The sequence below is a fragment of the Pteropus alecto genome, unplaced genomic scaffold, assembly GCF_000325575.1.
Source record: "Pteropus alecto unplaced genomic scaffold, ASM32557v1 scaffold20, whole genome shotgun sequence".
Taxonomy (NCBI): Eukaryota; Metazoa; Chordata; class Mammalia; order Chiroptera; family Pteropodidae; genus Pteropus; species Pteropus alecto.
In genome coordinates, this window is record NW_006436298.1 from 45,250,352 (window position 1) to 45,275,892 (window position 25,541).

The 25,541-nt window shown below is 31.3% G+C and overlaps 1 protein-coding gene across 10 annotated transcripts in view; it reads left to right on the forward strand.

The window, feature by feature from the left end:
• The window catches only part of CSNK1G3 (casein kinase 1 gamma 3), a 91,980-nt gene that overhangs the window by 54,639 nt on the left and 11,800 nt on the right, over window positions 1-25,541 (forward strand). For 5 of the 10 annotated variants that reach the window (XM_025047780.1, XM_015590502.2, XM_006913322.3 and 2 more), the window contains 5 exons: window positions 7,325-7,410; window positions 7,528-7,612; window positions 9,436-9,584; window positions 10,858-10,953; window positions 14,698-14,793. In XM_025047780.1, coding sequence (XP_024903548.1) covers window positions 7,325-7,410; window positions 7,528-7,612; window positions 9,436-9,584; window positions 10,858-10,953; window positions 14,698-14,793 — 512 coding nt within the window. The remainder of the gene's footprint in view (window positions 1-7,324; window positions 7,411-7,527; window positions 7,613-9,435; window positions 9,585-10,857; window positions 10,954-14,697; window positions 14,794-25,541) is intronic. The other 5 variants (XM_025047781.1, XM_025047783.1, XM_025047784.1 and 2 more) reach the window with 3 other exon arrangements.

Consider the following 25,541-nt stretch of genomic DNA (forward strand, 5'->3'; position numbering starts at 1 on the left):
GTGGTTCACCACCATAATATTGTGAGACATGAAGTCATAACTTCCTTATGGCCTATTGTTCTTTATCTGAACAGTGGTAAATGTAACAGCATTCTATTTGTAGAAATGGCAAAGTGAATCTGATGTATTTGTCCCTGTTAGGAAAAGCCTTCAAAGCTTGGGAAATGGCATTTAACTATTGCATTAATCTCTTTCTACTCCTTTTTCAGGAAAAATAACAAAATTTTGAATAAATTGTGGAATTTAGCATCTTTATTCTTGTGGTATATATTGATTATAACTAGGCGATTTATGTAGTAATTCACTTGTATACCTTTTTCATACCTGCTTAAGTCACTGTTTAAGGTGACATCTCATTAAAGCTATTTGTGACAGATGCAGATTTCTTTGATCTGCTTTAATGGATGCTTTCTTTAGTATTATCATAGTGAATTTTTTAAATTGTGTCTGATTAATTGCCTTCTTTTTAATATCTTTTTAAAGACTTTTTTGAACCTCATTTTATAATCATCCTTTGGATCACTTTTTTCCCCCTTTTATATCTTCTCTTGTTGAAGTTATTTGAAATTAATACTCTATAGTAAGTTGTCTTGAAAAAAAAAAGTCTTATTTTTTAATTACATTGAATATTCATGGATAAAGAGACTAGGATTTGTGAAATACGTTGCTAGTTGCTTTGCAAGTGTTAATAAAAATCTGTGTTACATAGAAGAATATTTCAAGCCTCTGTGAGGTAAGCTTTCTGAATAGGAGAGAAAGAATCACAGAATTATGTACAGAAATACCTTCTTTCTGTGCTGTCGTTCTGTGTTGTGCTTCTTATAATTTCTAGGTTAATTGCCCAGATTCCTGAGCCTGCTACTGTAAGCCTCCCAAACAACTTTTTAACAGATTAAAAACATGTATTTACATTTTAACAGTTTAAAAATGTATTTTCACAATTCCTTACTTTCTTAAACAGAGTATGGTGAACATAATTGGTATTTAAAACAGTTTTAGACTCTTAGCAAAATTAGGTGGAAGATGCAGAGATTTTCCTTATACCCCCATTCCCACACATGCATACTAACGCATTATCAACATTCCTCACTAGAGGAGTACATTTGTTATAATTGATATATATACATTGACACATCATTGTCACCTAGAGTCCATAGTTTACTTTAGGGTTCATTCTTAGTGTTCACTTTTTTCAGACTGGCTTAGTTCACTTAGTAATATACATTTAAGATTCCTCCATTTTTTTTTTTTTTTTTTTTTAATGGCTTGATAGCTCATTTCTTTTTGGTGCTGAATAGTATTCTGTTGTCTGGAGATACCATAGATTATTTATCTGTTCACCTATTGAATGATATCTTCATTGCTTCCAGCTTTTGGCACTTACAATTAAAGCTACTGTAAACATCTATGTGTGTTTTTGTGTGGTCATAAGTTTTTAACTCCTTTGGGTAAATAGCAAGGATTGTAATGCTGGATTGTATTGTAAGAATAGTTTTGAAAGAAACTGGGTTCCATTGCTCAGATTCTTTTTTTGAAACTTTTTGAGTTCTTGATATTGCTGATTAAGTATCTTGATTAGTGAGTTGTTGCTGCAAAGTGTTTTGTGTAATTGTCCTTTTTCTTTTCTCTCTTAGATTTATATTCTTATTTTTTAAAAACCCACGTTGATTATGTAATTTTGAAAACTGTAAATTAGCTCAATGAATTCTGAGGAAGAGTAGTTTTGTTTTTTGTGGAGTGTCAGGGAAAGTAACTTTTAACATTTTAGAAGGAAATATAAAGTAAAACTTTAACTTATAGTAATTTTTGTTTTTATTTTTTTGTTTATTTGAAAAGAATGATTCCAAGTTTTGTCAGGGAGAATTTTTGTTGTTTGAGCTTCTTTGTCAGTCCTGTATTTAGTTTAACTAACATATATTTTGGCCTCAATGTTTTTCACTTTTGAAGGAGAATGCAGCTTTAAGTTTACTGTTTGGAAATATACATGTGTATATTTGAAAGTTTTTTGCTGCTTAGGCATTTAATGTATTTTTTTGATAGGAATAAGTTTGATTAATGAAGAAGGGACTATTTTTCTGTTGTTGAAAATTGAAATTCAATTGAAATGGAAACTGCTAGGCAAGTGAGGAATAAAATCAGTTTTAAAAAGCAAAAAAAAAAAAAAAAGGTGTTGAGATACAAGAGTAAAATTTTAAAATTGAAAAGCATTGCCAAAGGTTATCAGCTAACATTTGATTTATTGATTGGTTCTACCTTGCTTTCCTGAAATGAGAAAAGTACAGACATGTGTTTTGAAATTATGCCTTTACCTTTTTAGGTACATAGTTTTGGGCTAGTCACTAAACCTTTCTGAGCTTTAGTTTCCTAATTATTTGGAATTACTGATACCTACTTTAAGTGTAGCTATAATTTTAAAAGATTATGTGTATGAAGCACTGACACACACTAGGCTCTTAATGTGTCTTGCTTGTGGCAAAATTTCTGTCAACTCTTTGCATAACTCTTACATTTATTATAGAACCTATTTAAATGAATCTTTAAGACCACTTTTTGATTTTCTTAGTTGCTCATAGCAAAGTTCTCTATAATAAGGATTCTTGGCTTTGAGGAAAACATCCATTTTCAAACAGGCCTTTGTAGTTAAGTGCTTAAAAAGATGTGATTAGGGCTTATTAAGGGCCAAAAAATTGCCTTTGGGAGATTTATTTTTCATGTAACAGAACTGTTAAAGACTTGTGTTTCAAAGAGAAAGCATTCCTTATGAGGTAAAATTTACTTCTGGATTTGTCAGAAGGTGAGAGACAAATGAATTTTAAGGATAAGGAGTATTTCAGACTGGGTTTTAGTAGTAGGTTTATTTAACTAACTTATATTTATGTATTGAATTTTTATATACTGTATAAGTAGTGAAAGTAATACTTTTATCTGAGATAACCATATAGACAAGATCATTATATGATCATGGCTTGTTGACACTGTGATAACTAAAGTACTTCTTGGATGGAATTCAAAGGAAGAATTACTTTTATACTGAGTTCTCTTCTTAACAAAGAACCCCACTGTGGAGCTCAATATTTATATATCATTTAATCTTTTAAACTATAATATACAATATGCTATAATATGCAAGTCTTGCATATGTATTGATAAATTTATCCCTGCATGTTTCTTGTTTTTTGATACTGTTCTTAATGGTATTCTTAAAATTCATTTTCCAGTTGTTTATTGCTAGTATAGAAATGCATTTGATTTTTATATATTGACTTTGCATCCTATAACTTTGCTGAAACTCACTTACTAGTTCTAGATTTTTTTTGTAGATTATTTGGGATTTTCTACAATACAATCATATTGTCTACAAAGAAAAATAGTTTCACTTCTTCATTTCTAGTCTGAATACCTTTTAATTTTTTTCTTGCTCTTTTGGTACTAACAGGAACATCTAGTACAACACTGAATAGAAAATGTGAGTGTGAACATTCTTGTTTTGTTCCTGATCTTAGGGGTGCCTTTCCCCATGTAAGAATTATGTTAGTTGTTAAGTTTTTCATAGAAGTCCCTTGTCAGAATGAAGAAGTTCCTTCTATTCCTTATTTGATGAGAGTTTTTTTTTTTATTGTAAATACATATTTTCTCAAGTATTTATTCTATATCTGTTGAGATGACCATATGATTTATATTCATAGGGTAAACCCTACTTAGTCATGGTGTATTATCTTTTTAAGGATTTTTTTTTTTTTTTTTTGAATCTGTTAGTGAGGGATATTTTTTATAGTTTTCTTGGCTTGTAATGCCTTTGTCCGATTTCGGTAACAGGGTAATGAAATGTGTTAAGAATTGTCATCTCTTTTACTTTCTGAAAGAGCTTATGTAGAATCGGTATTGTTTCTTAACTGTTCAATAGAATTCACCTGTGATGCCATCTGGGCCATGGGTTATATTTTAGGAAGATTTTAAATTATAAATTAAATTTATTTAATTGGTAGAGCTCTTCACATTTTCTTCTTGAGGTAGTTTTGGTAATTTGTAGCTTTCAAGGTATTTGCCCATTTCATCTAAGTTGAATTTATTGGCATAATGTTAGTTCTTTATCATCCTTTTAATGTCTGTAGGATTGTCTGTTGCTTCCTTGTTGCTCCTGATACTGGTACTTCGTGTGTATTTTTTTTCTTTTAGCCTAGTGAGAGGATTAATTTTATTGAATTTTTCAAATAATCAGTTTTTTTAAATTTTGATGGTTTTCTCTATTGATTGTTCATTTTCTCATCATTGGTTTCCTCATTTTTTTATTTTCTCCTTTTACTTATTTTGGGTAGTATTGGAAAGACATATATGAGTCAGAACAGAGAGTCCTGAAATAGACCCAAACATAGATGCTCAATTGATTTTTGAGAATGGTACAAAAATAATTGTAAAGGATAATCTTATAAAAGAAACTGTGAGAACGACTAGATTTCAGTGTTGAAAAAAATGAATCTAAACCTTTACCCCATACCAAAAACAAAAAAGAAAAAAAATTATTTCAAATGAATCATAGGTTTATTTAAATGTAACAATCAAAACTGTAGAATTTCTTGAAGAAAAGTCTTTGTGACTTTAGGGTAGTCAAAGATTTTTCTAGATGGGATATAAAAAAGCATCAATAATAAAAGAAAAATCCCTGATAAATTGAGCTTCATCAAAATGTAGACTTTTGTTCTTTGAAAGATACTGTTCAGAAAACAAAAAAGCAAGCTACAGTATGGGAGAAAGTATTTGCAATATTATATCTGAAAATGACTTGTATCCAGAATGTACAAATAATTCTTAAAACTTTATAATAAAACAAAGAATACATTTTAAAAAATAGGTAAAATATTTGAACAGACATTTCACAGAAAGATGTATGAATGACCAGTAGTAACACATGAAACAATGTTCAAAAACATTAGTATCCAGTAAAATTTAAATTAAATCACACTTCACGGCCACTAGCATGGCTAAAATTTGAAAGACTGACTGACTGTACTAAATGTTGAATAGGCTCTGGAGCAACTGGAATGCTCATACATTGCTGGTGGAAAAATAAAATGGTACAACACCTTGGGAGAGCAATGTAGAAGTTTCTTATAAAGTTAAACCAACACTTTCTGTATGACACAATAATCTACTCCTACATATTTACCCAAGAGAAATGAAAACATATGTCCACACAAAGACTTTTACAAGAATGTTCATAACAGCTTTATTCAATAGCCCCAAACTGGAAGTTATTCAAAGTCCTACTTAGGCAAATTGATAAATATATTGTGGTATACTACCTAGTAATAAAAAGTAATGGACTATCAATGCATGCAACAACATGGATGAATCTTGAAAACATTACTGAGTGAAAAGAACACAGGACACAGGGATCCATATTGTATGATCCCATTTATGTGAAACTCTATTTAAAAAATCATATTGAATATAGAGTGACTGAAAGCAGATAAGTAGCTGAGGCCAGTGGAGGGAGAGAATAACAGGCAAGGGGCATAAGGGAACCTTTTGGAGTGTTGGAAATACTTTTTGATTTTGGTGGTACTTAGGTGTGTATGTTGTCAAAGTTCATCAAACTGTACCCTTATAATTGTATTTTATTGTATGTAAATTATACTTCAATGAAAGAAGTTTCTATTTTAGTGCTTATTAAATCTGACTGTGCTTCAGAATTATCTGCTAAACTTTTTAAAATGTACATTATTCTGTCTCATGTCATACCCAAGGAACTAATCTCAAGCATTAGGCCTGCTCTTTTGAGGTTTTTTGAAAGTTTCAGAGGTGATTCTGATTCTCAGCAGGACTCCAGAAATGATTTTTTTTTCTTTGCATGACTTTTCATTCTTAATACTCTCAGGACCTAATAAAATTGTGTAATTTTAGTTACAAAAGGCATTACTGATTATTTAAATGTTATTCACATTCACTTTTATTAATGGCTTTAAAAAACTTTAATTCTATTTTACTTATTTTGAAAATTTACTGTTTTTAATAACATATGATTATGTTGTTATAATACAAAATATAAGAAAAAAATTTCCCATTACTACATTTGAGTGGACGAAGTGAGAAATTGAAATATCCTGTCTAGTCCTCCAATATCATATCCCTGATTATTAATGATTTGGTGCATATTCTTCTAGATATTTTCCTATGCTTATAGAAAAGAGGCATATATCTGGTACTATATATTTCCACCAAATATTCATTTATGTATTTAAATAGTATGTGTTGAGTGCCTGCTCTGTGGCAGCCATTATACTAGGTCTCAAGGATAATGAGCCAAAGAGACATCTGCCCTCATGTGACTTGCTGTTTGGTGGGAGAATAGATTTTGATTAAATAATAACGCAAACATATATTTTTGAACTGTAGCAAGTGTTACAGAAGGCAATTATAGAATGTTATGAGATTATATAGTAAAAAACCTTTTCAGAGTTTTGACCCTAGTTCAGATCCATTCTTTGAAAAGCTTGCTTTTTCTGAAAGCATTTAGTACTGCTTAGACAGTATATTATTCATTTGTATATCTTGCACATGAACATCCTTTTATTAAAGTATTTTTTCCTTTTGTGAGCATTTTTAATTATTTAAAAATATTAAAAAATCTTAAGCATTTAACTTCAGTGACAAAAAGTTGAAAAAAATTCATTCAGCAAATATTTGCAAATATCTCCCTGTGTTTTAGTCTGTGATTGTTATTTAATTATGTGCTATGTAACATTTTGTTACTAAAACCACAATAGCAACTTGAAAATGATAGTTCTAGCAGTATATTTTGGAAGGGGTTAATAATTTTGGGATGTATCAAACATGAGTGTTTTTTTTTACTTGTGTTTAAAATTAATTAAGATTATGTGGCATAGAAGTTTTGTGCTTATAAGTTTAGAAAATACAAGGTTAAATCAAGATAAACATTTTTAATGCTTAACATTTCAGGTTAACTTAGGGTTAACATTTTAGGGAAAAACTAGTCTTTTTCTGAACCTTTAATGTGTTACATTCTGAATCTTGACTATGGAATTCTTTTCCCCTTGCCTTATATTTCTTTGAATAGATATCTAAGGAGAGATATAAATCCCCAATAGCATCTAAAAAAAATAATGGCATATTTTAAAAATGTATGATAATTTTAATGTAAAAGCATTATTTAAACATAATTTTGTCACTGATAAGCACTAGATCTGTATTTTATGTTTATATACTGAACTTTTGGGAATTAATTGATACATAACAAAAGAATTAGTTCTTCATTCCTGCATGACTAGGAGAAGAAAGTGAAATTTATGTTTCTCTTATATTTCAGAACAAAGTAGAAGAGATGACTTAGAAGCTTTAGGTCATATGTTCATGTATTTTCTGAGAGGCAGTCTTCCTTGGCAAGGTTTAAAGGTAATTGTTTTTGTATTTCCTTATTGAACTTCATAAATTAATATATTAAGAGCTTCTCTTATAAGTATTTAATTTTAAAATTACCACCTTCTCAAGATTTTTTTCTTTCTGTTTTAGGCTGACACATTAAAAGAGAGGTATCAGAAGATTGGAGATACAAAACGAGCCACACCAATAGAAGTGTTATGTGAAAATTTTCCAGGTAATGAATAATGCCACATTAATACATATGGTTATATAGAAAACCAGAACCGTTAATACTCAGTGGTTAAGTCTATAAATACTTTATGTTTTTAAAAAAATGAGCTCAAAGTATGATTTAAAAGATGTCAGCATTTGGTGCATAGACCACAGAGGCAAGTTGTTTACTTGCTTTGTAAGATGGTGTTAATAGAAGAAAATCCCATCTTTTAATAGTGTTGACCAATGCCAGATAAAGTAATATTTTCTTCAATAACATACTTTTAATAAGTTAATATATTTGCTAAGAATTACCAACTATAAAGTTTTGGTGTGCAGTCTTATTCATTTGAGTCTCAGTGTCAAACTCAAAGGAGTTTAGTCTAGTTTTCAAAGTATATAAAATCTTTACTACCCTTACTATTTTAGGCTAATTTTATATTGGAGGGCTTTATGAAAACAGTTTTGCTTTTGTGGAGATTTTTGGCAACTGAAATTAAGCCAACATAAATTTACTTAAGATTCCTAAGAATGTATTGCTAATGTGTTAAAATAACGTGCTGTGATTTGTGAAATAACATTAAAAAGAGAACCAATCTTGAAGATAGAAGACTGAATTCATATCTCACTTTGATAGTCACAGGTTCTCCTATACGATGCTGGCATTATTTTGTAATATCAGCAGTATAATCTCTGATAGCTCGTTCTCAAGTTTGCTATATTATTATATTATTCATTGACAACAAGCTTTAATTATATATTTTTCTTAATTTAGAACTAGAAGATTAAAAGATTATATTGATTGATAGTACTAGCCATTTTAGGTCTAGGCATATTGGCTGCTTGTTACAAATTTCTGCAGGAAAAATGAAGGTGGCAAAGTAAATTAACCAGATGTTTAGCTAGAAAGTAGAATAGTGAGTCACCATTTGAGGAAGGTCACTGGGTGCCACTTTTCATTGCCCATTGGGCTGTGCGTAATCCTGTTCTTACTGTCTACCATGAATGAATTGGATCAGAAAAGCAGCTAAGTTGTAATCTACCATCTTTTATTACAGTAATTTATTTTGTGTGTCCTCATGGTAAAACACTGTTTTTCTCATTGCTCACTATTTTGCCTGTTGATTTTTATGGCTTTTTCCTTCTGGAAAGTGTGACCTTTTAAAAGATATATGTATATATCTAATACATTTGGGAAGTATAATGGCATGTGAGATTTATATATTACCAAACGATTGTTAATTATATGACCAGAAATTGAAAGAATAATCAAACTGTGCTCCTGTATTATATTTCTGAGATCTGTTTTAACTTTTTTTGCTAGGTTAATTGGTTAGAATACTGCTCATAGCCAAAGTTAGGAATTTGAATCCTCTCTTGGTCAGTTAGTGTATGTCACTGATTCCAAAGGAATCTAGCAAGTTTGTATAAATGCTTTCATATATAAATCAATTCTCACCAATATTTTTAATAATTTTTAAAATTTATGAGCTGAGTATGATGCTTCGTTATTAAATAATCATGCATTAAGTTGTTAATTCAACCTCTAATACTTGCCAAGGTGTTTATTAAAATATTTGTAAAATAAAACTTTTAGCCTTTCTTAATGAAGTATAGCAAAAATAGTTTGTTAAATTAAACTTGTCATTTCTCTTTTATCTCTATTTTTCTTTCTTCTTTTCCTTTCATTTATTTCTTTGTAATTAGACTTAAAAATTTTTTAATTGCAATAGAATTTTGTTACATTTCTGTTTTTATAATACTGTGCTTTTAGACATTTAAATAATTTTTTATTAATGAGTATCTAGGAAAGTATAATCAGAATAATTTTTATTTCCTTTCTAGAAGAAATGGCAACATATCTTCGTTATGTAAGAAGGCTAGATTTTTTTGAAAAACCAGACTATGACTACCTAAGAAAGCTTTTTACTGATTTATTTGATCGAAAAGGATATATGTTTGATTATGAATATGATTGGATTGGTAAACAGTTGGTGAGTACTCTGTACTATAGAATAAAATATTATTTATAGTGCTTCTTTTATTTATAGGTCCTTCAACTGAAAAAGAGTTGAGAATAAATAATTTTTTAAAGGTTTATTTTATTACCTTTTTATTGATATTTTAGGTAACACAATACTAATATTATTCTTTGAATTTTGTAAAAACCCTGCATTTGGACTATGCTCTTTAGAGTGATAAGTTATTTTGAACTTTTCATTCCTGATTTAATTCTTATTGTCAAATACACTGTTTTGGTGTAATTGTCTAGTGATTACTTTAAAAGATCAGCTCATTTGTTATTTACTTCAGCCATCTTTTAAAACATTTGTAATTTTAAAATGCAAGTTTTAATTATTCTAGCAGTTTTAAGTTACTGTTGGAATAGATTGATACTTATAAATGGAGCATGTTTAGATTGATACTTATAAATGGAGCATGTTTAGGTTTTTAAAACTGTACCTAAGTTTTTATAACTTAAAATTGTCTTTAGTATAACTGTAAGATTGGTGCTCATCACTTAAAGGGACACGTCATTAAATTCTTTCTTTGAAAAGACGCCTTTTAAAAGATCGAATATTCATTCTCAGCCTTTTTTTTTTTTAGCAAGTGAGAATGTCTTACAAAATTTTCTTTAATTATAACTCACTGTTAGTGAATTTTTATTCGTATTTGGGAACCATTTCAGGTATTTTTGAACAATTACTTAAGCATTTAATCTATATTTTTCTTAAATCCAAAGTGATTTGAATATATATGGTATCTGTGATGCAAATCTGAATAAATTTCCATTAAAGTATTTATATTTTGAATTGTATTTGAAAATTAAAAAATTTTATAAACCTTTTCTGAGTCAAATATGGACAATAAACAATTTTATTAGCTTATTTTAAAAGTGTTTCCTTAATTTTCTTAAAATAATTTATCCTGTTTGTACATTAGCTTTGGAAAAGAGAGACATAAACAATTGCAGTTTCAATTTTGATATGAAAAAGTATCCTAAAAGTAACGACAGCTTTAGAAAGTCTTTTGTTGATATAAATATAAATACTTGACAAAACATTTAAATATTTTTAAAACAGTTAGTAGCTGTATTCTCTTTGCTTCAACTTATCTTTAACATGTTTTGAGAATGATGTCTTTTCTTAAGGCCTTACATTATTCCAGTGTCTTTTAATATTCCCTTGATTCTTTTAAGCAGCTAAGTGATTTTTAAATGACTTCTGAACTAGAAATATATTGATGCTAATCGTTATTGTATTGTAGCCGACTCCAGTGGGGGCAGTTCAGCAAGATCCTGCTCTGTCATCAAACAGGGAAGCACATCAACACAGAGATAAGATGCAACAATCCAAAAACCAGGTTTGCTGCCCTTTTAGATATGAAATGTTTTAATTTTCTTCTGTATTACCTTCTGACAGTTTATAAATATGTTTGGTGTTTTACCATACTCAGATGACAGCTTTATGTGTGTGTGTGTGTGTATGCATGTATATGTGTGTATACATACACATATATATACATATTGAGGGATTGAAATACATAATTTTTCTTCAGTAGATAAAACATGATATATACACACTAAGAATTGAAAATACATATTTTCCCTAATATTCACTATTAGTTTAATTATAAATTCATAATTTAGTGGGATAAATTAGTATAAGTTTTAAGCAATATTTGACATTCTTTTAGAAGTATTTGAATACACTGTTTTAATGAATTGTAAAGCAGCCGATCTTTCTAACTGTAGTATAGTTTAGTTCAATAAATTATTTGCTGAGTTTCTGGTATTTGAAAGCTATTCTTTTACATGTTGCAGAAACACAGAAGAGAAATAATATAACCTATAAGAAATGATTTGTAATGAGTGGCTAAGAGCTCACTTTGTCTCTGGAATCATTCATACCTGGATATGGCTTGACCCTGGGCAAATAACTCAGTCTCTCAAAGCCTCAGTTCTCTCATCTATAAAATAGAAGTAGTGTATGTTCATTCCTAGCATATGATAAGCCTTCAGAATATCTCAACTCTAGTGACTGGTGTTACTGTTATCATGATTATGACAATAAATTCACAAATCACTATATTACATAGTTGAATAAGCCCTATTGCATGAAGCATATCAATAAAGTCCCATGGATGGTCATTGGAATATGAATATGTGGGAACTATAAATATTTTATGCAGAAGGTGGTTTTTGAGGTGAGCCTGAAGAGTAAATGGAGGTTTTAAAGGCAGATGAAAGAATAAAGACATTTGGGGGAGAGTGAACAGTATAAAATATGCAGCAGAAGTTTAAAAATATAGAAATTGTTTGAGGTACTAGTAAGCAGTTCAGTTTTCTGGGAGGAGAGAGTAGGTTCAAGACAAGATATAGAAGATTAAGATTGAAGAGTTCTATTTCTTGAGTAAGGTACTTGAAGGCTGTTGAAATTTTTGAGCAGTGTTTTCACTTTTCTCTTTTTTTTGTAAGCCATTATTGAAGCCATATTGAAGCCATCTTTGACAAAAAATATTTACTATCACCTTTAGTTAAATAATGTTTAGAATTTGGGGTTATAACCCTTTTCAGAGAAGGATAGTGCTTTATCCTTTTTTACTTTTACATCTTTCATCTCATCAGAGTTCAAATGAGGGTTGAACAAGAGATGGAAATCAAAGGAGTGAACACAACTTATTAAAAAATCATTGCAAAATAAAATGCTACCTTTAGGGAATATTTAACAGTATTATGCTTCAAAGTATAGTCAATTTAAGAAGATTAGTTTTAGAATTTTGCCTTAGGAAAGTTGGAACAGTAAAGGGTCTTATATATGAATTACTTCAATTATAAATTGCAACTAGTTGATAGCTTGAGTACTCTGATAAGATACTGTATATAGAAAGAAATGGCTCAGAAGTCAAGACTCAGAGTTTGTGTTTTATAAATCAGAGTGAATTTCTTAAATGTATTTTGGAAGAAGATCAGTAAATTCATGTTCTCCAAAGATCTCCACTTGACCTCTTAGGTATTATAATAGGTGAAACTCTTCTTGTATTGTTTGAATTAAATTATAATTTAAATATTTTAGAGTTTAACTTTCTACATATTTCAGATGTGTCTTACTGTCTAGACTGTGAGCTCACTGAGGGTGGGAACCATATTTTATTTGTGTAATCCTTGCACTAAATGTAGGGAGTCATTTTTTTTCCAGGAAATCCTTTAGGATAGCTTGAATTTGTTGAATATGTCAAATTTGAAACTTGGATATGGTCGAATTTGAAACCTGTATATGCAGACTGTCATATCATGATTGAAATGTAATATATCTAGAAAAATTTCTTAAATATCTGTGAAACAGTAAACAGTTTTAAGTCATATGAGAAATCCACAGTTTGCAATCCCAAAAGAAGATAAATTAATTCTTTGAATGACTAAAACCTTCGTTATATCCCAGGTAAACAATTTGTAACCTAGAGTTAGTAGTTGAAGTTCAGTAGATCCTGATATTATATAGAAAGTTCTGGTTGCATGTAAATGTTTATTCTGAAGAGAGGTTGCATAGCTTTTACTATCATAGCTTTTACTGTCTTCTTAAAGAGGTCCATGACCCACAAATTTTGCTTATTGTCCTAGGCAACATTTAGGCATCTGTCTCAAGTTTAGCATCATTTTCATTCTTTCATCTTGTTTAGATTTGATCTCATCTAATTTATTTCCATTTAAGCTACAAATCTGCTAAATTCGGGTGATGAATTTGGAGGTTTTAATGAAAAGATATAAAACCATTATAATTGTTTTGATGACATAGTTCATGCCACAGAGTATTTAATTTTGCATTGTACAATTTAATTTAGGAAGATTAGTGTTGGAACTTTTATTCGTTGTGTCTACTTGAATTTAATATTTCTTCATCCAAAGAGTTGGTCTGGCCACTGATCTGCTTAGGCTCCCTATAACCCAATGTGCTAGGCACTTCATGGCAAGATTTTCTTGACCTTGGTTGAAAAAGAAAGAAAGAAAAGAGTACTGAAGGCTTTAGAACATATGTAATTGTGGTAAGAAGCTAAATAATGTTATTGGAGGAGCAGTAGGCTCTGAGTTTGAATCTCTGCTATACTCCTTCCTACCTCTGTGATTTTAGGGAAGTGTTTAACATCTCGATGTCTTCATTAGTAAAATGAGGATCATAATATCTACCTCAAAATGAGATGACACATATAAAGCAGCTAATGCAGAACTAGACGTGTCATAGAAACTTAAATATTGTATTCCTTCCCCTCCCTTTTATTAGGGCTGTCCACATTTTCCTGAAACATAGAAATTGACCCATAATAAGCAACTACTTCTAATTCTGCTAGCCTGATTATCATTAGTTTGTGGTTATTGCCTTGCAAATTTGCCAAGTCATCTAAAAACATCAAGAATTATCAGCCTATTTCAGGGAAATGGGTTCCTTAATTTGAACCGGATCTAAAGAGATCAGGGAAGCAAAGTAAATCATATATGTAGGATTATTACTTTTAAAAAACTGCCATATTCTTACAGTATTCTTTCTATATAACACTTCTCACTTTTCAAAGAACTTTTCCATTTTCTCATCCTCACAATCAGAAACAGGGTACTACTAACCAACAGAAAAAAATTTCTAGGATCCTAAGGACAGCTATTTAAAGACTTTTTTATTTAAACCTTGCAAGAAGTTGTTTCTCATCAGAAAACCCTTGGGGGGACCTCTACTGTAAGAAAATATAGTGGATGGCCTTTTAGTTCGTTCATGATTTATTTGGAGTGCTTTCTTGGGCATGTCATGTTTACCTCTCTAGTTCTTTGTTAACTTCATTTATAAAATTAGAGTGGAGTCTATGATATTTAAAGTCCTTTCACTTCTAAAATTCTATGCTTCTAATTTATTTTTATGGTTGATCATTTCATAATTGTAGCAATTTAATTAAAATCTTTCCACATTCAGTCTACAAAAATCATTGTATCTGTGATTAAGAATAGTAAGGGTATTTTAAATTTCCTTTTATACATTTGTTTTCTATATTGTAAGGATGAGATGTTTAACATATTGGGTTTTTCTTCTTCCATGCATGCCACATGCATTAAATAAATGGCAGTCGGCAGACCACAGGGCAGCTTGGGACTCCCAGCAGGCAAATCCCCACCATTTGAGAGCTCACCTTGCAGCAGACAGACATGGTGGCTCGGTACAGGTATTTTCTGATTTTTGCATGAGTGATTATTTCCCAGATTTATACAACTAACCCTTTTTTTGGAGCTCATGGCATGATTTCATATCCTAATGAAAAACTTGTTGCTGAACTCTCCATAATTCTATTCCTTTGTATTTAACCAAAAAGCAAAATTAACATGGTCTAGAGAGACCAGCAAGGATACTAAGATTTAGCTTTTGTTTATTTTTGCAAGTATATGCCATAGTATTTACAAAAGTTATACAACAGGATATAAAAACAAACTGTATTACTAGAAATATTTGTTAAACTTGATTTCCAATAATAACTTCAATCTTTTTTAATGCTTTAAATAATAGAACATTTTTATATCTTTTCCCTTTCATTGATTTTGTGTCCTTCAGACTTACGTCAGTTAAGTAGATATCTAACTTTTTTTATCCTGAGTATTCAGAATGTACTTTCTGATTAATTGGTCAAATAAACATGACCCTAACTTTTATAATGGTATATTTTATTTGTGCTTATAAAAAACATTCAGATGGAAACAATAATTTCAAGGACAAGTATTTTTAAATATTCCCTTCAGTTTTCTGGATATTTTAGTTTAAAGCAGTTCCTTATTTTTCTGTTTTTTTTTTTTTTCTTTTTCTATATACTTAAGATAGCTATTATGTTCTGTCTTCTCAGACCTCTTAAATTTTAATCTTTTATGTGTATTTTAGAAATACGGAAAGATTTGAGTCTCTTAAGTGCTGGTTTAAAGTAATTGAGATGATAAATGTTATTTCAATCCATTTAAATTTAGAACCTTTTAAAATTTTTTGATTTTTTTTATCCACATATTTCTACTTGAACAATTTTCTGCTATGTTTCACCAGATTTGCATTTTTCTTAATATATATTGAATCTACTGAATCTGTGCTCTAGATTTTATTCTTTCTTGATTTGAATTTTAAAAATCAGTTCTTGATTAAATTTTATAAGTTCTCATGTTTTTCTCACCATTAAATTTTAGAAGTAGTTTAAATTATATAACCAAATATTTTTATAGAACTTTGTAGTCTATGGAACTTTCAGTCATATGTAATAAAAGTACTTGAATAGTTCTATAAACTCTAGAGTAAGAGACTCAAAGGCAGGGAAGCCTGAATTGTAAAACATTTTATGATCCCTATTCATATCATTAGAAAGTTAATTGAGCAAGTTATGTTTAATTTACATAACACAGGCTGGATTGTGTATGTATCTGTATATATTTACATGTTTCTAAGTGTTGTATGTTGCACAGCAAGTGTCTTGCTCAGTGTTCAGGGAAATCTACAACAATTAAGGCACTATTAGAAAGCTTTCCTACTACTTCTGTACTATTATTACCATAAAAACTTAACTTCTCCTTACTGTATGGGATTCCCACAGGTGGCTCATGGGATCTTTTTGGACTATCAAAGGGCAAATGAGTTTGATTGCTGGCTCATCACTCCAGTACTTTGTGTCCTATTTCTTCATATGTTTTTAAAGAGATATTTCAACTCGGCTCATCTCCTATTATCTCTTTAAAACTCTCTGCCTATAGAGACTATATCTGGCTTCATTGTATTAGTCAGTAGGTGATCAATTTTATGTACTAGAATTCTAGTAATACATAGGTAAAACAAAAAATTTTACACCATTTTCATTGACTTTCTGAATATATTTTACATTAATTAACCTGATATGATGGACATTAAACAAGTTTGACTGTCATGAAAAATTTACTAGTAGCGTAAGTGAGATCACATCTGAATCTTGCTCCAACCCCAAATAATGGATTAATTTATAATTTATATCCTACCCACTTTCAGAATTTGAAAAGTAATAATATGATACTTGTATAATTTGATTAGTTAAATCATGATTTAAAACTAATAGGAAATAAAAGTGCTTAAAATTTAAGCTAATGTGATTATTATAATATAATAATTAAATACTATATTTGATTCTGAATTAAAGAAGAAGGGGAAACAATGTATTCTATCATTCTCATTGTCTGATATAGGGAAGAGCTCAAGAGAATAAAAACCTTCTCAGTAGTACAAAAATATGAGATTTTGCCTTGAGGTTCTTTGTGCAGTGGTCATTAAACAGCTTGTTGGAAAAAGTTTCAAGCATTGGCTTTGCAGGAGATATAAAGACTTTATATGGCAATTTAAAAAATTATCCTCAACATATACTAAAGGCATATCATTAAATAGTTTCTCAGGAAAGACATTTTCATAATAAATAGATAGTTATGTGATAATAAAATGTGATAAAGATTTAGGATATTCAGAAGCAGAATCAGTAATAACCAAAAATGAGCCATTTTGGGCCTATGACATTTATCCATCTATCACTATACTCTTTTTTTTTTTTTAATTGAAGTATAACTGACAAATATCTATTAGTTGCAGGTGTACAATGTAATGGTTTAATATTTATAACTGTGAGATAATCACAATAACTCAAGCTGCCATCTGTCATCACACAAAGTTACAGTTTTTTTTCTTGTGATGAGAACCTTTAATATTTACTCACTTGGCAACTTTTAGATATGCTCTACAATATTATTGACATATTCACCATGTTATACATTACATCCTCAAGACTTATTTATTTTATAACTGGAAGTTTGTACTATCACTACACTCTTTTCCATGGAACTGAGAATCACTCTCAATGTGGCACCACTAAGGTGGTTCCAGTTGATGTGCCAGATGAAACCTCTTGTCATTCTGACCTACAGAAATATCCTCAGATATTTGTTATTTCAAATGTGCTTTTAATAGGAACTGAATCGTGGAGTCTCAATATGATCTCCTCGTCTTTCTAGAATTATTATGTATATTATAGATCAGACATATACATTACCAAGTTGATTTTATTGTGCTTAAGAGCACCACCTCTGGAGTCAGATTTGAGTTCGAATTCTGTACCTTAGGTTATTCATCAGTAAAATGGAAATATTAGTAATACTTCTACCTTAGAGTTTTGTTGTGAGAATTGAATTTTTTAAAGTATTTAGCATAGAAATACTTTATTTTAAAATAAAGTATTTTATTTTAAATAAGAAAGAAAAAAATACTTTTTTTTTTTAAAGTATTTAGCATAGGTTTAGGCAGTGCTAAATAGTATAATAATCTATTGCTTTTGCAAATTAAGAAACTTGACTAGTATTTTTATCCATCTCTGGGAGTGAAGTATAGAGATACAGCCAAAAGAAAGCATTGTCAAATACTATGTCTCTAGTGAAATCATGTTAATGCACTAACCAGGATACAGCTATACATTTGATAAACTTTTCCCACTCAAGAGTCTAAGAATAATATTCACATATCTAAAGACTTTATTTTGAATCTGTTCTTGGCTTGCATGTGTTTTGGAAAAGCTCTTAAGGAAATCAAGTGTGTCTTTCTCTGCTCCCCTTAGAATCATTGGTTGATTTCTCAATCAATAAATATGGTTGAGAAACTTAGACTTACCACTTTCAGTTTCTGGCCATTTATTATTTGGTAAATATATATAAATGTCTACTAAGTGCTAGGCACTGTGCTAGGTTCTTTGAATAAAATGAAGAATAACAGATATGGTGCCTGTTCCCATAGAACTTACAGTCAGTGGGGAAGGCTAATAAACAAGTGTGATAAGTGGAGAAAGCTTAAGGAGGAGAGAGAGATATTGAGGAGCTGAATAAAATTTGTCAAGCTGGTGTATATTGAGAAAGGAGACTGAGAGGTAGGCAGATGCAAATCATGAAGGACCTTCTTAGGACCTTGTTATTAAATTTGGACTTTATTTTGAAGATCTAGCATAGCCATAGGAGAACTAGATAGGGCACTAACTTGATTACATTCATATTTTCTAAGATTACTGTTGCTGGAGACTAGATTGAAGGGAGACAAGTGTAAGGCAGGGCACAGCTATCAAAAGTCTATAGCTGAGGAAAATGATGGGTAGCGGAGACGAAGAGAAATAGAAGGAAATGAAAGATAATTAGAAGAGAGAATTTAGTTGCCTATGGAGGCTGAGGGGAAAGAAGGGTGCAGTTATTCCTTTTTGATATGTTTCTACCTGGCAAATCAGGATCTCCAAAATTAGGCTTTAAAATGGGTGCCACTGGCAGTAGACAGTGCTAATCTCTAATTCCACTGTAGCTGTGTCTTTCACTGCAGCACAACTCTGTTGAGCTCAGTGTGAACTGAAAACCTGATCCTGTAATGCTGAGAGGTAATTGCAAGCAGAGGAAAAAAGTCAAATACCAAGGACGCTACTGAAAAGCTATTTTACATGGTATGGTATCCCTCCTGATTCTTTGGTAATCTCTAATTGTACAGCATTTGCTTCCCATTTAAAGAATAACGGGACCATGAGCACCTGAGGAAAAAGGGCAGAATCACAAATGTTGCCAGTGTATTGTGCAGCCAGGAACTGTTGATGAAAATAAAAGATTAACTTAATAAGCAGTCTGATATTTTAGTCAATATGACTTCAGAAACACAAATACAAGTGATGACAACAGAAAAAGAATTAGACAAATGTATCTTGAAATAGTAAGAAAACATATATAAGTTAAAAGTCAAGAGGAGTAATAGATGCCATACTATCAGTTCTTTATTATGATAATCGTTAACACTGGCTTTTCTAAAAGGGTTCAAATGAACAGTTTCAGTTTCCTCTATCAACTCCATGTAAAGGTACTAACAAGGAAAAAATTGAGTGATTTATACAAGCCTATCTTTATAGTTTTCTGGGGTACTGATGAGATCAGGCATGTTCAGGGTGGTATGGCCGTAGACAGTTTTCTGGGGTACTGAAATCTGTAAAAGAGAGGTTTTGGAAGGAGAGTACAGTTGTACCCTCCTATCTACAGGGATACATTTCTAGATCCCAGGGGATCCCTGAAACCCTGCATGGTACAATGTCTTTCATATATATACACATCTGTGATAAAGTTTAATTTATAAATTAGGCACAGTAATAAATTAACAACAATAACTAATAACAAAATAGAACAATTATAATATACTGTAATAAAAGTTATGTGAATATGGTCTCACTCTCAAAATATCTTACTGTACTGTACTTACCTTTTCACTTAAAAGAAGCACATTATATTTTCTCTTTGGCATGTCCCAGTTGCCTGCATCACTATTATGCTTTGGGGCTGTTATTAAGTAAAATAAGTGTTACTTGAACACAAGAACTGTGATGTCAAGATGGCTACTAAGTGACTAATTGATAGGTAATGTGTACAGCGTGGATATGCTGGACAAAAGGATGATTCACGCCCTGATTGAGAGGGCAAGAGATTTTATCATGTTACGCAGAATGACAAACAATTTAAAACTTAAAAATTGTTTATTTATGGAATTTTCCATTTGATATTTTTGGACTGCCCTTGACTGTAGGTAACTCAAACCGTGGAAAGCAAAATGTGGCAGTAACATCTTGAAAGACTGGAATACTCAAAGAATATAGTGCTCTGCTTAATACTTCTTTAAGTGCAAGTGAGATTGAAAATCTGTTTTGGTTTATCTTTGTTGGAAATCCATGAGAATGTCTTTATGCTTCAGGTCACCAGTTGGAATATCAATTATAGCTCCAGCTATAGTTTTTAGAATATGTAAGAAAGTTGGTTTCATATAATAACATATAAACGCTAGCACAGGTCTAATAAACTTTATGGAAATTACTCTTTTAACTAGATCTCATTTATTTATGTGATTTCTTATAGATGACTTTTAGAAAAAGCTAAGTGCATAAGTAAAATATCTAATGTTTTAATATTTCTAATATAGTTTTTGGATAGATGGAGATCTGGTTAAATAAGATATTGAGCCTCTGCTGAGCACCTGATAACATGTTTATAAGAGCTCAAACAGAAATTAGGAATATTGACATCATATTTATATGGAATCACAAAATACCCCAAATAGACAAAGCCATCCTGAGAAAAAAGGACAAGGCTGGAGGTTTCATACTCCCTGACTTAATATAGTACTACAAAGTGGCAGTAATCAAAACAGCATGGTATTGGCAGAAAAACAGACACAAAGACCAATGGAACAGAATTGAGAGCTCAGAAATAAATCCACATATATATGGTAAAATAATTTTTCACAAAGGAGCCAAAAACATTCAATGAAGAAAAGGAAACCTCTTCAATAAACGGTGTTGGGAAAATTGGAAAGCCACATGTAAAAGAATGAAATCAGACTGCTCTCTGTCACCATACACCAAAATTAACTCAAAATGGATTAAAGACCTGAATGTAAGACCTGAAACAATAAATTGCCTAGACAAAAACATAGGTACTAAACTTAAGGACCTTAGTCTTAGAATTTATGGATTTGACCTCAAAGGCAAGGGAACTAAAAGCAAAAATAAGTGAATGAGACTTTATCAAACTAAAAAGCTTCTGCATAGCAAAGGAAACCATCACAAAACAAAGAGGCAACCAATAAAATGGGAGAAGATATTTGCAAATAACACCTTTGATAAGGGGCTAATACCCAAAATGTATGAAGAACTCATGCAACTCAACAACAGAAAACAAACAATCCAATAAAAAAATGTGCAGAAGACCTAAACAGACACTTTTTCTCAAGAAGACATAGAAACAGCCAACAGATATATGAAAAGATGCTCAGTGCACTAGCTATTAGAGAAATGCGAATCAGAACCACAATAAGTGTCCTATGATAGATGATTGGCTGGAGAAGCTGTGGTACATATATACAATGGAATATTAGCCATAAGAAGAGACGAAATACTGCCATTTGCGACAACATGGATGTTCCTCGAGATAATCATGCTAAGTGAAATAAGCCAGACAGAAAAAGTCGAAAATCACATGATGTCACTTATATGTGGGATATAAACCTAAAAGCAACAAACAGGACAAACAAATAGAGACTCATGGACATGGACAGTAGACTAGTGGTTACCAGATGATGTGGGGGAGGTAGATGGGGTAAAAAGTAGTCAAATACGTGGTGACAGAAATCTAACTATGGGCGGTGAACACACAATGCAATATATGATATATGTATGCTTTATTGTTGAGTTGTACACCTGAAACTTACTGGATTTTGTTAAACAATGTCACCATAAAAAAAAAAAAAGTCTATGAGAATGGCTTCTTAAGGCAGACTGCCTTTAAGTGAACCATCATTTATCTCACATGCATAGCTGCAGGGTGTTTCCCCACCCACCCCCACTCCCCCCATCCTCTTTCAACTAATAGTAAAACTGCAGTCTGGTTGCCTGTTTTAAAAAACCTCTTAAAATAATTGCAGTAAGTTTCTTATCAGAGTGGGACTATCAGAAATTTTCTTTAAGAACAAGAATGAAAATTGTTGTAAGACACCTGAATTATTTTTTGAAATGTCAAACTTCAAAGCATCTGTCATTTTTATACAGGCTTTCATTAAGGATGTCAGACTGATAAACACTAGTGTTAGAGACTTATGTTCTAATTTGAGTCTTCATTCCAGAAATGTCACCTAAATGGAATCTTTCTTTAGAATTTAGCTTATAAAAATAATTTGTATATATTTGTTTGATTGATTGATTGAATTAGGCTTCCAGGAATATAATGACATGTTTTTTATAATACTGTGTCATTGTTTCTTTTTTGTTAAATCCCTTTGGAGAAAGCCCCACTAGTTTTCTTAAGTGAAAACAATTTTAATGCCTTGATACAGTCTAAAGTCACCTGTTAAATAGGCCACTTTTACAGAACTCTGTTACCACTGAATTCTATTCTGACTCTGGGATATTGGCCTTTACTCACAGGACCAGGGAATCTGGGAAGTCCAGGAAAATTACATTAAAAAATTACATAAAAAATAAATAATACAAATAAAAAATTACATAAAGGAAAATGTTAATTTTTTCTGGTCTGCTTCTAGTCAACCAGATATAAGATTTGAAACATTTCAATAAAATAAAATATATTAAACTATGACTTTGTGTGAACTGAAGTAAATCATTATATATTTACAGTGCATATGTAGTTGCTATTTCTGGAAATTTAGAATACCTGCGTTTAAAATTTTTTAATTATACTGCTTTAAAGTAGGGGAAGACACATTAGAGGAGCTGCCTATAATTCAGGGTGGAGTCCTTCCAGCTATCTATGGCCATTGAACATGAAGGACGAAAAAAAGTGTTGAATATTATTTTGAGAGAATAATAATGGAAATTGTTCAGTGAACTGTTTTGATTATCTACTGCATGCAAGGTACTCTGATAGTTAAAGGTAGTGGAGAATACAAAGTATAAGATAAGAATCCTGTCTCCTTTCCAATTTAGTGTAGGGGTTCTGATGTTTTAAAAATTAATAAAGAACCAAATTATCCTTGAGAATTAGAACAAAAGTTATTTTTAGATGTTTTCAGAAAGAGGGAAAAATAAAGAGAAATCAACACAAAATTCAATAGAATGACATAAAAGAGGAAGCAGATACCCTAGAAGCAGAGACTCTGATATAGTTGTCCTCTCCTTATGTTGTCTCTAAAGATGATCAAGGAAGTTGGTTTTGTGTGTTTTCAGCTGTAGGCACAAAAATGCAATGCTCATTTCTAAGTACTTGTTCCACATAGGATATAGGAAACTGAACTTCCATAATTCTTGAATTAATTCAGATACATTATTTGATTTCTAGTTACTTTCGTTAAAGTTGAGGAAGAGGAACCTATTTCTTTACACTTAGAAAATCAGGTCCACAAGGGCAGGGATGTTTTTCTGTCTTATTTGCTCTGGTATCTCAAGTTTGTAGAACAGTTCCTGGCATGTCTTAGACTCTCAGTAAGAACTTTTGAATTAATTAAATTTTAAAACTATGGAGCTCTATAAATGGCACTCTTAAGGTCTTTGATTTGTTAACATTCCTCTCCCCCCCACCCCCCGCCCCCATAAAGAGATCAGGTAGCGGAGGCATCAAAGGTGATTCTTAGATTTTGAGCCTGGAGGTTTGGGATGATGGTGGGACTTTAATAGAAATTGAAACCATAGGAAGAGCAATAAATTTAAGAGGGAGTATGATAAATTTGGTTTTGTAAATATTGAATTTGAGATGACAAAATTGGTGTAGCTAACTGAATATGTGGTGAATGATTAGGTTCAGGAAGTCCTTTACATAGAGGTGGTAGTTGAAGTCTTGATTGTAGGAGAAACTGATAGTAATAATGATGAGGCCACTATTTATTGAGCTCTTACTATATGGTAGTCGCTTTGCTTTATATACTGATTTCACTTCATAGTCATATCAACCTTGTTAAGTAGATACTGTTTCCCATTTCATAGTTGAGAACACTGAGGTTTTAGTAAGATAGGGTATATTTCCCAGGGTCACATAGCTGGTAAGTGGTAGAGCTAGGTTTTGAATCTAGACCCATCTTACTCCAAAATCATTAGCTGATGTCAAGTGATAAATGCACGGGAAAATGAGGTATGAACAAAGACTAATATATATTTTCTAGGAATCACTAAATATATTTTCTAGGAATCATTTCATTAGTAACCTTCAAGAGAACTCTTAGAGTTCTGATATAGGGGCAGAGTACATATTGAAAGGAGTTAAGAAATAAATGAATGGGAAATTTTATAAAAATGAAAATGGTAAGTTAAGGGTTGTTTTCAAGAAGTTTTGGGGGAAACAAGAAATAGGACAATAAGGTGACTTTATAGGCCCAAGAGAATTTGGGAATTTTGTTCTAGTTTTTATCTTGTTTTAGGATTTTATTCATGCATGCATGTATTCATTTATTTTAACAAATGTTTATTGAGTGCCTATTCTGTGCCACATATAGTAGGGAGATACAGCAGGGAACAACACAAAATTCTTGCTGTCATGGAGCTTAATTTTAATGGAGGTGGGGCATGGGTGTCAAGGAACAAAATTAATCGTGAAAGTATCAACACAGATAAACACTATGCAAAAATTTAAAGACAGTATAACATGAAAGAAAGTATCTGTGTGGAAGCTTTAGATTGTATAATAGTAAAGGCCTGTTTTGGAGATATTTTCTGGGAATCTGACAGATAAGAAGAATGGCCAGTACGCAGTAAGACAATTCCAGGCAGTGAGAATACATAATGCCAAAGCCTTAAAGTGGGAATAAGCTTGACGTATTAGATGGAGGCTAGTGAGTAAAGGGGAAAGTGGTGTGGGATCAGAGAGGTAGGCAGGATTCAGATCTTGTGGGATTTCGTTAATTGGGGTAAAGAGTATTGATCTTTATTCTAAATGAAGTGGGAAGTCAGACACTTGAAGAATTTTAAGCAGGGAATTATACATGATCTAATTTACGTCTTCAAAGGAGCACCCTGATTGTTGTGTAGACAATACATTTATGGGGGGAGAAGTACAAGTAAAAGCAGACTGGTTAATAGATTTTGCTCTTTTTCACAGAAGAGTTGGTAATAGTGGCTTGGACTGAAGTCTTAGTAATAGAGGTGAGGAGGTCTGATTAGACTTTGAGTGTGTTTCAGGGGAGGAAAGAACAGGACCTGCTGATGGATTAAATATGGGTTCAAGTCACAGTGACTTCTGGATTTGGGGCTTGAACAGCTGGGCGAATGAATGGGCAATATGAGAGGGGGATCTGAGCATGATTACATTGAAATGAAAGATCCATCGAAAGGAAGAATATTGAAGTTTGCAAGGGACATTATTCATGTTGAAGTAAGGTCCCAAAGGAGTGAGCACACAAGAGGGAACTGATTCAGATATGTATAGGAGTTAG